Genomic DNA, 13,506 nt, shown 5'->3' with positions numbered 1-13,506 from the left:
TGCAGGTCATAGAGCAAAGTGGATAGCAACTAGAATAAACTCCATCAAGAAAGGGGACAGAACGTATAAAACTACATCTATGAAATAAAATCAATTTCCTTCAGAATTATAGTTATGTATAGGGCATTTCATCCAAATACGATAGTATATTCCTCCAAACATTGAATGTATAAGTTAACAGCAAAGCACACCGTTTAAACTGAAAATAACCCGTTAATTAATGTCTATGCTTAGGATCTGAGGAAATTATGAGAGTCAACTGAACTCTGATGTATGGTTGTTATTTCTATCCATGACCCATACGAGATGCTAACCATCATGCAAAGTTCCCTCTTCCATGTCAGTGATACGAGGTCCCTCACAGGGTGGGAACCCAAACTATTACTTATTTGTGGACATGTGAAGAAGGTGATTGCACAGCAGCGGATTTTTGTGGATTATTTTTTTTCAAAAGTTTAATTTGGATGTGCATATTTAGACACGTCATCTCTATTTTTTACGACCGACCAAAACCATTTATAACAATATTATCAAGCCATTCTATCATTTCTTACTATCTGAAAAGATAAATATGTCATTAGCTGTCAATCAATCATTATATTTGTCATTGGCAGCAGATTATTTATGATTAGGTTTTTTTTCAGATTTAAATCTTATATATTCATAGCTAAATATAGAACCGCACAATTATCCTTTACAATAAATATAAAGCCATAGTTAAAAAAGCTAAAATATAGATCTACAAATATGTATGTAAACATTTGATTGCGAAGGAATGCAAGTTTGATAACAGAATATCATTACACAGCTATTTGTAGACACGGTGACTTTGACTTGCAGCTCTGTGACGCAATAAACAAACGTAATAAATATGAAAATATGTGTGTATATAGATATAATTGACAGAGGGGTAATCGGATGTCATACAGCTAGCAGTGAAGTATTTACTTAGCGTGATAACGACAGATTTCAGGGTATCCGAGTGACCTGCCATGACAGTCCTGCTGGGCGCTTCACTCTCCGGTAGATACCGCCACGTTTGACGGCGTGCCAAAATCAAACATGGCGACATGAACCCTGTTTGACAGAATCAAGACGAGCATCTCCGTGTGGGTCTACTCTCGCCGAGGGTCCGCGATAACCTGCGAGACTTGAGCACGATAACTGGCTTTGCATTGGTGCCATCTAATATAACACAAGGTGATAAACAATATACATAAATAACTTGTCCTGGTCTAAAAAGAGACACAAACATGGCATGATTAGACTAGTAAAGTCCTCAAGATCGACTCGGCCGATGTGATTCCATAAACAATGAACTTCCTTGTTTGGTGATTGATTTAGGTTACCTATACCTAGTCAAAGTTATAATGTAAACCAGCGAAATGTTCAACTGGAACAATAGTTATCACTTAGGCGGCTAGTTTAACTCAACCATTTTTCAATTCTGATCTTATAAATCATTAATAATACATTGTCCCGGAAGTATTCATCGGACCAGAAAATACAAAAAAGTAATAAAAACCAAAGTGGAACAGACTGGAGTTAATAGTAGAACATGATTTTTACTTTTTCTTTTTTACTTTTTTTCGTCATTATGTTTGACCTTTGTTTGAAAGTTTTTGTGCTTCTCTGATTATCTCAAATTGTCCAAACTAGGAATACGCTAGATGATGAGTAATTCCCGTGTTTCGGATTAAATGCAATAAAGGCCTGATCTTATTTCTTTCGGATATCAAAACACAAAATGTCAGTTGTGTTATTTTTTTCTCAAATAATTTATTATGATGATAAAAAGCGAAGGTAAACCAGAAGGAAAACTGCAGCTTTCAAACGTAACGCGTAAGTAGTAACTGTTACAGAACCCCATGATAACATGGCGTGGGATACAAATGATAATAATACTAATTGTCCGATGTTTTAATTTCACTGATTTTCTCTTTGCCAAGATGAGACCTTGCAAGTAGGATGCTAGAATTGTACCTGCTGTCCCTATTGCATAATCGTCAATGGCGACTAAATTTAGAATCTTTTCTCTTCTTCCTAATTAACTTTGTTCTTTAGCCACTGTGAGCTAGGATATGGGTTCTGTCCCCTGGCCGAGACAAACCAAAGTCTATAAAAGTAGTAGTTTCTGCTCCTGCGTAGCGCTAAGCATACGGGGAGTAGGACGACTGGTTCTCCCGCTGTCAGTATTTGTGACCGGGTGGGGTGTGTTGCTTGTTGTCGTCGGTGGTATGCTTCAGTGATATAGCATAAAAAGGGTAAGAGTTCCAATATACAAGAAGACACAACACCAAATTACCACAGTCTCCCAAAACACGCACCTCAAATCACATACAAACTGCACATAGGACGTTAATTAATAAAAGATAAAACAAACTTCGCAGTTGATTCTAACTTTGCAAGAACAGTCGGGGGAGTGGTAGTAAGTCTTGTCGTTGAACTGACGTTAAATATGTAACATGTACATTTGATATTCCTTCAGAAACCAACGACATTGTGTTGGATACATTTTACACCAAACCTAGCGGGGACTATATGTTTCCTATCGTTAGTTTAATAAAACTGAATTCAGTTACAAAGTAGTGCATGTTTCTGGTTATATTCCATTGTGAAAGCACTGGTACAACTTATTCCTCAAATGACATAATCTTGTATTTGCAAATGCGCCAAATGTTTCTCATATAGTGCAATGAAACAGTTTGTCTCAATATTTCAAATTCAAAAGACATATTATGACCTGTGTGGTTATTGACCTGTATTGGCGTGTAGTTGAGGCGAATAGGGATTGGGTCGATAGGAATGCGAAAATATGAAATGAAAAAAATATGCTACATCAGGTTTATACAGGATAGACAACGATGGTTCTGTGAGACACGGGTACCCATGTACTTACCAAAGTTGTTTGCCTTTACAAATCATTAAAAGGACAGATTACAGATAATATTATCTTAATAACTGTACTTGCGTAAAGTTGGGAGAGGTGAGAAGATAAGAAGGTAGAGAAGGATTGGATGAAACACCTAAGCCAGTGATATACTGTTCACTGCATATAAAACTCTAAAGCTCTAATTTCTGAACCATATTTCAAATTTGAATTCTTCAAATTATTCCATAATAGGTTGTGGATGTGTTATTGAGGAGGCATTGTGATTTATTAGACGTTAAATGTAACTGGTGAACCAAATGTTTGTTTTTCTCTCTAACTCGGAATGTAAACTATGTAGTATCTAAGTGTCGGAATTAGTCGAGTATTTTCCATTCACGAATGTGTATTTCCTGTGACGTCACATTCGACGTTCAGTGTCTATATCAGGGCGGTGTATTTCATTCATTGACTAAATTTAGTGTATTTACAAGCATGGACACTACGATAAGACGAGACACTTCAAATCTCTTCTCAGTGACCGACTTGCAGTGATACAACCAGGGTGTAAAACTTGATAAAATGTGTTTCCTCTCACCGGGGTACCTTTGTATCGAACAACTATTGAGTTTATCAGTATTACTTGTGAAATCGGTGATAAAGGAGCGACTGATAAATTCTCAAAACTTTATGAAAGCAAAACAAGGTGCAGTACTATAATTACACTATTAACATCTCAGTAACATACTGTATGTGCTGTATGAAACATTGAAGTGATAGGAATTATTCATCACCAACGGAAAGTAGAAGTCATCTGATTCTGGCTGTCAATCAATCAGCTGTACCTATCTCTGAATGTCCACGGTCACTTTGTATTTCAGGTAAGTTCTATATCGTCATGTCAATCAACCCATATCTAAAACAAATGAATTTATCTTGTCAGTCATTATAGCTATCGAAAAGGGGAAGATAGGGACAATCCCGTGTCTTTGTATGCAATGTGTAATTATTATAATATTTTATCTTTAATTTATTCAGCAAATGAGATAGCATTAAAGCCGGAAAGTCAAGTGATGATTCTATGATGCAACAACAAGTACTAAAATGAGGAAATCGAAATCGTGAATCACATGTAACGTTATGGAAGTAATGATAGAGAGATATTTGCGAATGCCACTCTGTGTAATGTGTTGCTTACGAGATGTAACGATACGAACATCGCCATACACATATCTATGTAACAAAGTAGGTCATTTCATACAGGTATGACCCACACGATAAGATTAAAGTATATATATAAACAATCAATGTTTGTTTGATCCTTCTAAAATTATTCAGATAAAATAGTTTGTCCATCTGTTATTAAAATGCACTGCTGAAGGTTCACTTGAGGTCATGCTATCATATGCATGCCGGTGGAGAGAATCCGTGGATGTTTAATATAAAGACATAATATAGATAACTGATTAATACAGAGACAAATCCTATCAGGTATAAAGGCAAAAACAAATGCGCTCCATATGAATGCCAAACCTATCCGGGTTTTTATCGTATGGACAGTGTCTATACGGAAGATATATACAAACGAAAGCCTCATAATTATGACGATTTATAAACCATTAGAATGACTTAGCAAGGGAAGAACCTATTTAGATTTAAATGAAATACAAGACAAAGGACCCTTTTGGGATGTATTATATAGAACGATTGATAAAGACGCTCGTTTGAATAACAGAGTCTATTTGGCACCTTCCAAAAGGCAGAGCCAGTTAAAGAAATGGAAAAGCAAGATGTCAGTACATTTGTAGTTGTGACTTAAGGAAGGAGGACGTGTATGTACTGACGTTCGCTCCACACTACATCGGTGTACAGGAGTAACCTTGTACATAAATGGGACACAATAACACCGTCCTCCAGCCACTTACCGTGTCAAGGATCTGTGTACGTATGTATGGCCAACACTCTTAAGATGTTTGCTCATACCGGAAGCTATCTGAATCTAATGTTGAAAAAAAGAAACATTCTTTATAAATCCTGCGATATAAAAGACATAAAGTTGCCCTTCTCATATACACTTTATCAGGCATTTCGAATCTACAAGCTTGAGGAAAAAGCCATGAAGTGGAGAAACCATCCTTTTCTCAAAAACCCACACTAATAATCGGGCTAGAAGACATCGTTGATAAGTAATGTGCATCGTGCTTAATCAAACGAAAAATGATATTTATTTTTTCTTGTAGATTAAACTTTTCATCTTGACGATTTTTTGAAGATTCCCTGATAAAAGTCCCTTCAACCATTACCTTTCCACTTACTGGTGTATCTATGTGTGCGCTGTAAAACGCCTTTGCGTATAAATCTTCACTTCAAACGCTTTCAATATTTTTTTTATTTGTCGAAAAATAATTCGTTTCTAATTCAATTTAAGATGTCTGTTAGGTTTTATAGTTGTAAAGTTGTATTTTTACATTTCGTAAAACCTGATAGTATAGTGATTATGGTTTGATATGATCTGCAACACGGCTTCAAACATATATGTCCTTACACTAACAGGAATTCGGCTCATTATTAGTTGTAGTTTTAATGACATCAAGTTTTTGTCATAATTCTATCACTTATTCTTGTAGTCATCGAAATATAATATAAAACTAATCAAAACCATATCTTTAAAAAAAGTAATATGATATTTTCCAATTGTGAACTGCATTTTTAATTCAGGATTGCTTATTTGACGTATGCATTTGTATTTGTTAAAGATGCTCCACCGCCGACAGAGCATAAATGATATTAATCACTTGAACAATAATTGGTGTTTAATAGTGTATCTATATGTTTAATTAACACAAAAAATAATATAAAATTATTTATTTTGCTCTTAGTGCATGTGCAATCAGTACTTAATTCCATATAGGATATAGTGCCACGGAATTTTTTCGGGATGCAATTAATTATTTTTTGTAAGTTTAACTTGAAGTAAAATAAGTAGCTCAAACTTTTCAATGATGGTAATGGTGTAAAGTAAGTAACTTTTGTAACTGAAGAAAAATACTAAATCGTCTGCTCGTGTTTTTGATAGTGAAAAAATATCATTTGTCAGCGGTGGAGCATCTTTAATATTTCACGCAGTTTTATACCGTAAAAGCATATCATTCTGGCACTGAAGTATTCGTTTGTTTCGGATTAATTAAATTTCCCGAAATACATTTACGAGCAAACATATCAACCAGTGAACTGTTAGGATATACACGTTTCTACCACAATAGGTGGTGTTATTCAACTCTCAGGGTATCAGATAAATGATGCAGCTGTTGATTAACAAGGACATAGTCATTCAGATCCCCCGCCAATGGAGATATCAAAGCTGAAAAAGTAAGTTTGATTGTGGAGACTTATGTGTATGGGGGAAAAAAACAGGAAAAAGGAAGTTGAGCTAAAGAAAGATGGAGTATAATTCAAGTAGAGCGGGGCTGCAATTGTTGAATCAGGTATACAGCCTTGACATTTATATTAGACTATATACACAAAGATGGGTGGAGCTTTGCAAAGTAACATTTACCATTTACCATGATATTTTCAACAATGTTTCCATGGTAACAGAAAAAGTGCAAAAAATGAAAACCTAAAAATAGCAAAAGGTACTACTAGACCATAAACAGAAAGTGTCTATGAAGTTTTGTGGAAATATGTCTGCTGGTTTTAGAGTTATGCTCCGGAAATGAACCTGCTACAAAAATATGATATTTTCAGCAATGTTTCTATGGTTACAGAAAAAAGCACAAAAGTGAAAACCTAAAAATAGCAAAAGGCACTACTAGACCATAAGAACAATGTGTCTATGAAGTTTCACGGAAATATCTCTGCTGGTTTTAGAGTTGTGCTCCGGAAACGATTCTTACACAAAAATCTGCCATTTTCAGCAATGTTTCCATGGTTACAGAAAAAAGTGCAAAAAGTGAAAACCTTAAAATAGCAAAAGGCACTACTAGACCATAAGATCAATGTGTCTATGAAGTTTCGTGGAAATATCTCTTCTGGTTTTAGAGTTATGCTCCGGAAACGAACCTGGTACAAAAATATGATATTTTCAGCAATGTTTCCATGGTTACGGAAAAAATGCTAAACATGAAAACCTGAAAATAGCAAAAGGCACTACTAGACCATAAGACCAATGTGTGTATGAAGTTTCGTGGAAATATCTCTACTGGTTTTAGAGTTATGCTCCGGAAACAATTCGTACGGACGGACGGACGGACGGAACCCATTTGTATATCCCCCGCCAACTTCGTTGGGCGGGGAATAACAATTTGTTTATACCACACGTGGTATGAACTCTGTACGCATTCTGATTGGCTGACACGGTGAATTTTGACCGAACTACTTATTTCACAGTGCAACGTCATCAATAATCTAGTGACGTCACGCTACAATGTATGTTGTGATCGACGTCTGACGTTAAAACTGTAGTTGGAAAGCATTCAGTATGCGTCGAGGTTTTTGTGGCAAATACGTGACGTTTTTATGTGAAGTATAATAATCTATGTAACTCGGTTTGACGGAAAAGGAACTTAATACCGGTGTGTTTAGTAGAGTAAACTAGTCTAAAACAGACTTCAACTAGATCACAATGGCTTGATAATTGTTTGGCGGAAAGTAAACGGCACGGCTCTGCCGTGCGCATGCTTTTATATAGTCCGACAATGAGTGTTATATTATAAGTAACATTGAAAAAAAATCTAATAATACGTTAAATGAAAAATATTTCATCATAAAGTTGTTCCCAATTCGAAAACTTTTATATGAATTGATTCTTTATCAAAATATGGCTTTTGAATAGTAATTAGTGCCTTTTCGCTGATGAAAATATCACTACATCTTATTTGCATATCTCGGCAAGCACACGTTACCTTATCTTCGTCGTATTTATGTCGGCTAAAACAGATATAACAGTGGCAGAAACAGGTCACACGACTGGTTGTTATTGGATATAGAATTTATTATATACTCGCTAAAGTTAAAGTGTCTTTGTAACTTTCAAAAATTAACTCACTCGCGTGGAATCAATTCCTTTCCAACTACCACTCGTTGTGTATTCTCTATCTACATTACGGGACTCTCAGTATCAGAACATTTAGTAACAATGCCGGGAAACTGCAGACTGGTTTTAGTCATTAAGATATAATTTGGTAGATGAGCTGGGTGTGGACTGTTTTATAGAAGTACTTCATGTCGATCTTATTTACATATAGGTTCCAGTTAATTAGTGAAATTACAATACATGTCCATCCTCACGTACAGCGATCAGGTTTAGCCGTAACATTGCTGATCTGTTTGAGCTACGTGATGATAGTAGTTGAAGCTGTGTCGGCTACGAGAATTCAATACTATAAAATAGAACATCGTTGACTGAATGTATTTATCTTTCCTTGATTTGGTAAGCTATTATTTTACACCTCTGTAATTCTGCTAGAACTACATGTATGTATGTAATGCTGTTAGGGTTTTTCCACAAACTATCTTCAACACGGTTGGAAGGAAAGATCGGAAAAACATAGACAAAATACAATATCACACCACAGTTCATCGTTATCATTGTTTATTTACATAATATGTGTTGATTTTGGACAGAAGCCACGGCATCATGTCTGTCCGGCGTATCACCCGTAAATAAGTTATCTTATTACAATGGTAGAGCGAAGAAAGCCTGGGATAGTGGCAAGATAAGGCTTTAACCATATCTATTATTTTGTATGTGACCTACATAAAATGAAACTTGTTTTTGGATGTCATAGTGGCAAAGCATGCTTTATAATCGCCTGCTGAAAGATTTGTCTAATACTGTTGTTTCCATCTAATAATATGTTAACTAATCAAACCTGTATTATCATATAAGTGCAATTATGATTAACTTCCTGTAAGCCTTCAACTAATGCAAGGTATCTGTTGTAATATTGCTATATAATTTTGATGAGGGTTCTCCGTAGATCTACACACGCGCTAATGTATTTTGCCTTCTTTTTATTGGACAAAAATATTTCGAGCTCTCTTAGCAAAACAAACACGTGTATGGTATTTTAGCGATACGGAAATCGGATTTGACCAATCGTATGATAGCTGACTGTGAGGTATAACAACCTCTAGCCATTAAAGCTCTATAGGCCAAGCCTTACCTGTGATGCAGATTATCTGTATAGTAAGGGGATTCACAGTTCTGATAACGTTATCTACCCATTCGGTTGAAGTCGGAAGATTTGTTTTACTCCGGATTCTGATGTAATCTCCAAAATGATACCCGTAAGATATTTATTGAACTTTTTATTGTGTTTTAATTTGAGGATCAGTTCGCCTCCGGGTCATTAATCTCCACTTACTCCGTCTCTTTTGGTTTTTGTTTTATTATCACTATATGATCATTAGTTATAAACGAGTAGTCCTGCTCTTCAAAATACCAGGCGTTATGTCCGGCATCTATTAGAAAAATGTTACGCTGACATGCGAACGTCCATGAACACTAATTGACATCATATGATTATACATATTAGAATGTCAACGCTTTCTGCATCGCCCCATTCATTATCTCCAAAGAAAAGTCGATCCAGCAGGATCATCCTAACAATAGGTAGACCCATAACAATAGCAGTATACGTTGGATGTTTTATAAACTGCAAAATTTTTTTAAACTTCTTTGTATTGCAATATATTTTACCAAAGCTTTAGTTACCAAAAGATATACTTATATAACACATATTACTTAAAGTAGAAAAATAATGATGTATATATACTCCTTAGGTGAATTTATTTGTTGACACATTTTCAATAAGATGGCGAAACGATCAAATTGTGGTTTTTTTTGGCAAAGCAAGTTTGACAGCTTTGAAGGGGGGATATGAAAAAACCCGGTTTTCTAATGACAAATATTGACTGTCCGTATTATCTAATAACAAAGTGGGTTCCGAAATAACAAAGTGTGTTCCGAATGATATAATCTCGCAATGAGATCTAGGTAGCAATCGTGCAATGTCCTTGACATTAAGATCTAATGAATATTACAACATGAGACATATTAATCAATACCATCATTATTTTTCCTGATATAATACTGAGTGACCTTGTCTGTATTTCTTATCCACATACTTGATCAACTTGTGTATTCAACACAAAGGGGCTCGGGTACCAGACCGGGATCTTATGTAAACACCATTACGGTACAACTGATACAATTGAATTGGAATAGTTTAGGGAGATGTGACTGAACGATGATTCCGATAAGAGGATCCGAAATGTCAACATCTTCAATATCTGCTATATCCTAATTAACGGACAGTGAGTCGAATCTATCGATGACAGACTCGCCCCGGAGGGAAAATGTCATGTGAATTGACCCGGGAATACAACGTATTCTTATCTGTGGTCAGAACCATATCTCTGGTCTCGTCTGATTGGTGTTGGTTACAATCGGCACATTGGCTGATTATTAATCGCTACGAATAATAACGAAGATTAGCGAAATTGTCCGGAAATGCCCGACGGCAATTATTTCAGTAAATAGATTAGTATTGGCATTGTGTTGTAATAGGAACAGGTGGTATATGTGTGTGGATGTTTTACGGGTAGTGTGTGTGTCTAATACTACAAATATCTGAACGCGTTTGAAGGAATTAAAGAAAGCTTAAGATTCAATCATTTTGTGAGCCATGATGTTTACTTAACGTAAAATACGTTAAAATCTTATATAAAGAGATATAAAGACATGATTTGTGTGCAATGCTTATTGGTTATGTTTTGGTTACAATGTTTATAATGAGTATTCAGTATATGATATTTGTATAAAATACATATTAGTTTCCGAGATTTACAAAAAAAAATTATCAGCTCATATAGGCCACCTCCAGTTAATGTCCGTCCTATCATATTTTAACCTTGCTATAATCTGCATTCGCAGCATGAGCAATCAAACTAATATTAGACTTACTTTCGTATGTAGACAAGTATATAAGTCTCCTCTTGTGAACACCTGTTAGTTGTTGTTTATTTGTCGAGTGGGTTTTCTAGCTAGCCCACCTCCTCTTAACTTCACTCTTTATGACGTCCATATTTTATTGGGGAATATTGAGAGTTATCGTTGATAAGAGAGAGCAATACGTTATATACATACAAAATATACAGCTTTCTCAACCCACGTTTCATTACTGAACCGTGCGTTTTTGGTCAGCTGATAAAGATGTCGAAATAAAGTTTTAAACAAAATACGTTAAAACAATCTAGTCAGCATGACTACCACGTAACGGGGTTGTGGTCATTGACCCAGTCATTTAGACAACGGCCACGTGCATGTCAGTAGGCATACCCACGGGATATTGCACGTGCCTCATGTTATTGTTTTTGTCCCGAAAGTTCATAAGTAATCAAAAGTTAGTGATTATTCGTAAAATTGGTAGTACGTATAGACATGTGTAATATAATGGACAATTGTTCGCAAGAAAATGTTGAAATAGTACATTATATCATAGAAATATTGTAAAGACAGTTTGGACTCATTACATAAAAATATATTTTGTCGTCAAGGATATGATGGAATAAGAAATATTGTATTGCGATTAGGATGCAATGGATAGAGGGAAAATAACCCATAAATCTAGGACGTAGTGTCCATGTATTTAACAATATAGGACGGAAAGTAAAGATGGAGTGGGGATAGAAAAATAGTCGTGCAATGGGCGAGTGTAGTGGATCGGGTAGACACAGCAAGAGATGGAAATGGAAAGTGGATAAAATGTTTGCCTGGAATTCAGCAAATTCATGTCACAAAATTAGGAGGGCGAAATGAGATTTAATCAAGTGAAAACTACGCGATAGTGGACATTGTTTTGGACAAGTAATCGGGAAATATATTCGATATAAAGATGGAACATTTAGAAAAAGTTGACAGGAAATATGAAATGTCATAGAAAAGAAATAAAGAAATAAAATAAGTGATTTTTTTTTTTAATATGTGTGATTGTTATAGGCGATGGATAGGTTAAGAATAACGTTTTATAACTTATAATATCTGTATTTCATAACAAATTATTTTTATCTTGATCCACAAAGCGCCAATGGTATTATAAATTATCAGTTTGTGTCCTGGGAACCTTATAAGATGCTGGCAAAAAGTAGGTGGTGCACCAAAAGATGTATACTGTACACGGGAGTATCTCGGCTTACAGGTTGACACATCGTATGAGTGCCAACACGATGGAGGGATTAGCCTGGTGGGAAATAGAAAAAGCTGGGGGTAAAAAAGATGATTGCATGAGAGTCGTGCAATACAGATAGACCATGTTTTGACCTAAAAAGTGTGTAAATGGTGGTTGACACTTCGAGTTGGTCTGCAGTGACAAACGAATAAGCGCTCAATCATGTATTACTGTGTTAGCTGACTATTCTTCTACCAAGTCCCCTAATACCTAAACAAACAGGCATAAACAGCGCAGGATTACGTATTTCTATACATGTCATCCTACACATTAATATCATACTCCAAATTATAGATTAGAAAAAGTATCTTATTTATAAAATGTCAAAACGTTACATCATTCATTGGTAAAAATATCCATTAATTTGATATGAATTAAGATGGGCTAGAGAAAATCAAATGTCAAAAGTTATTCTGTGTGTTTGGCTTTTCTAGGGCATGGCTTCGGCATTAAATTGTATCGGGGCTACGTTTGTAAAACATGTCAATACAAAACAAATGTAAAACATCGGCTGTATACAGAAACCTCACGTCTGGCATCCGACTGAGTTGGGCATCACTAAATAGGTTGTAAACTGGGCTAGCTTATAATTCGGAGAGGACAGCATTTAGTTTTGGAATCATGTACAAAGTTAATTTCATTAGTATCGTTAAGTGTCGTCATGACAATAGTAAGATACAGGACCAAGAGATACAACCACAAAGCTCATCGGATGCTTCCTAACAAACAATAACATAGCAAAGGTATCATATTGCAGTTTCGTTCCATTATTTAGTGTGCTAACACTTTCGTCATTGAGTCTCATGTCGATAGTAACAAATCAGTCACTCATTGGTGGAGATCAGTTATTTCTCTTACCATCGGCTGTGATATCAACAGCTACCAGTAATATATCTCATTCCCCCCTAACTCCCCAATTTGTCACAAGGAACTTTTTCGAGGACCAAACCTAGCATCTCTGTATCCTTTCCATTATCACCATCAATTAAAGTCTCGGAACTTTCGAGACCCTCTTGATGGTGATCATTGATATCATCGTATCTCTCCACCAAAACATTGATTCTACGATTGTATTCATACTCCAGAAATGGAGACGATTTACTCCTCTTGTTTTTGGTTATTTGACAGTTTTCAGTTTTATTTTATTTGTTTATTTGATGTCAATATCCAGTTTAAAAACCATGTTTGATTGCATTATCTGTTCTTCGTGCAATTTCCTGGTAAATAGATATTTCTAAGAAAGATTGCATTGTTTTCAAAACATTTTAAAACAAATGTTATGAATATAAGTCCTCTCTAAACTTTGTATGTTGACTGCTACGTGTGTGTCTGTTATGACAGTTAGGACGTGCTGTGTGTCGTACTCCAAAATAAATAATGTACACTGAATTGGTGATTACAAGA

At 35.5% G+C, this 13,506-nt stretch overlaps 1 protein-coding gene across 1 annotated transcript in view; it reads left to right on the top strand.

The window, feature by feature from the left end:
• Window positions 1-3,247: 3,247 nt before the first annotated feature.
• The window catches only part of LOC138334664 (fibroblast growth factor 17-like), a 46,546-nt gene continuing 36,287 nt past the window's right edge, over window positions 3,248-13,506 (top strand). The window contains exon 1 of the mRNA XM_069283309.1: window positions 3,248-3,750. Within this exon, the coding sequence (XP_069139410.1) occupies window positions 3,725-3,750 (26 nt within the window). The 5' untranslated portion in view covers window positions 3,248-3,724. The remainder of the gene's footprint in view (window positions 3,751-13,506) is intronic.

This window comes from Argopecten irradians, chromosome 11 (genome assembly GCF_041381155.1).
Source record: "Argopecten irradians isolate NY chromosome 11, Ai_NY, whole genome shotgun sequence".
In the NCBI taxonomy this organism is placed as follows: domain Eukaryota; kingdom Metazoa; phylum Mollusca; class Bivalvia; order Pectinida; family Pectinidae; genus Argopecten; species Argopecten irradians.
This window is presented reverse-complemented; position numbering and strand designations above follow the sequence as displayed.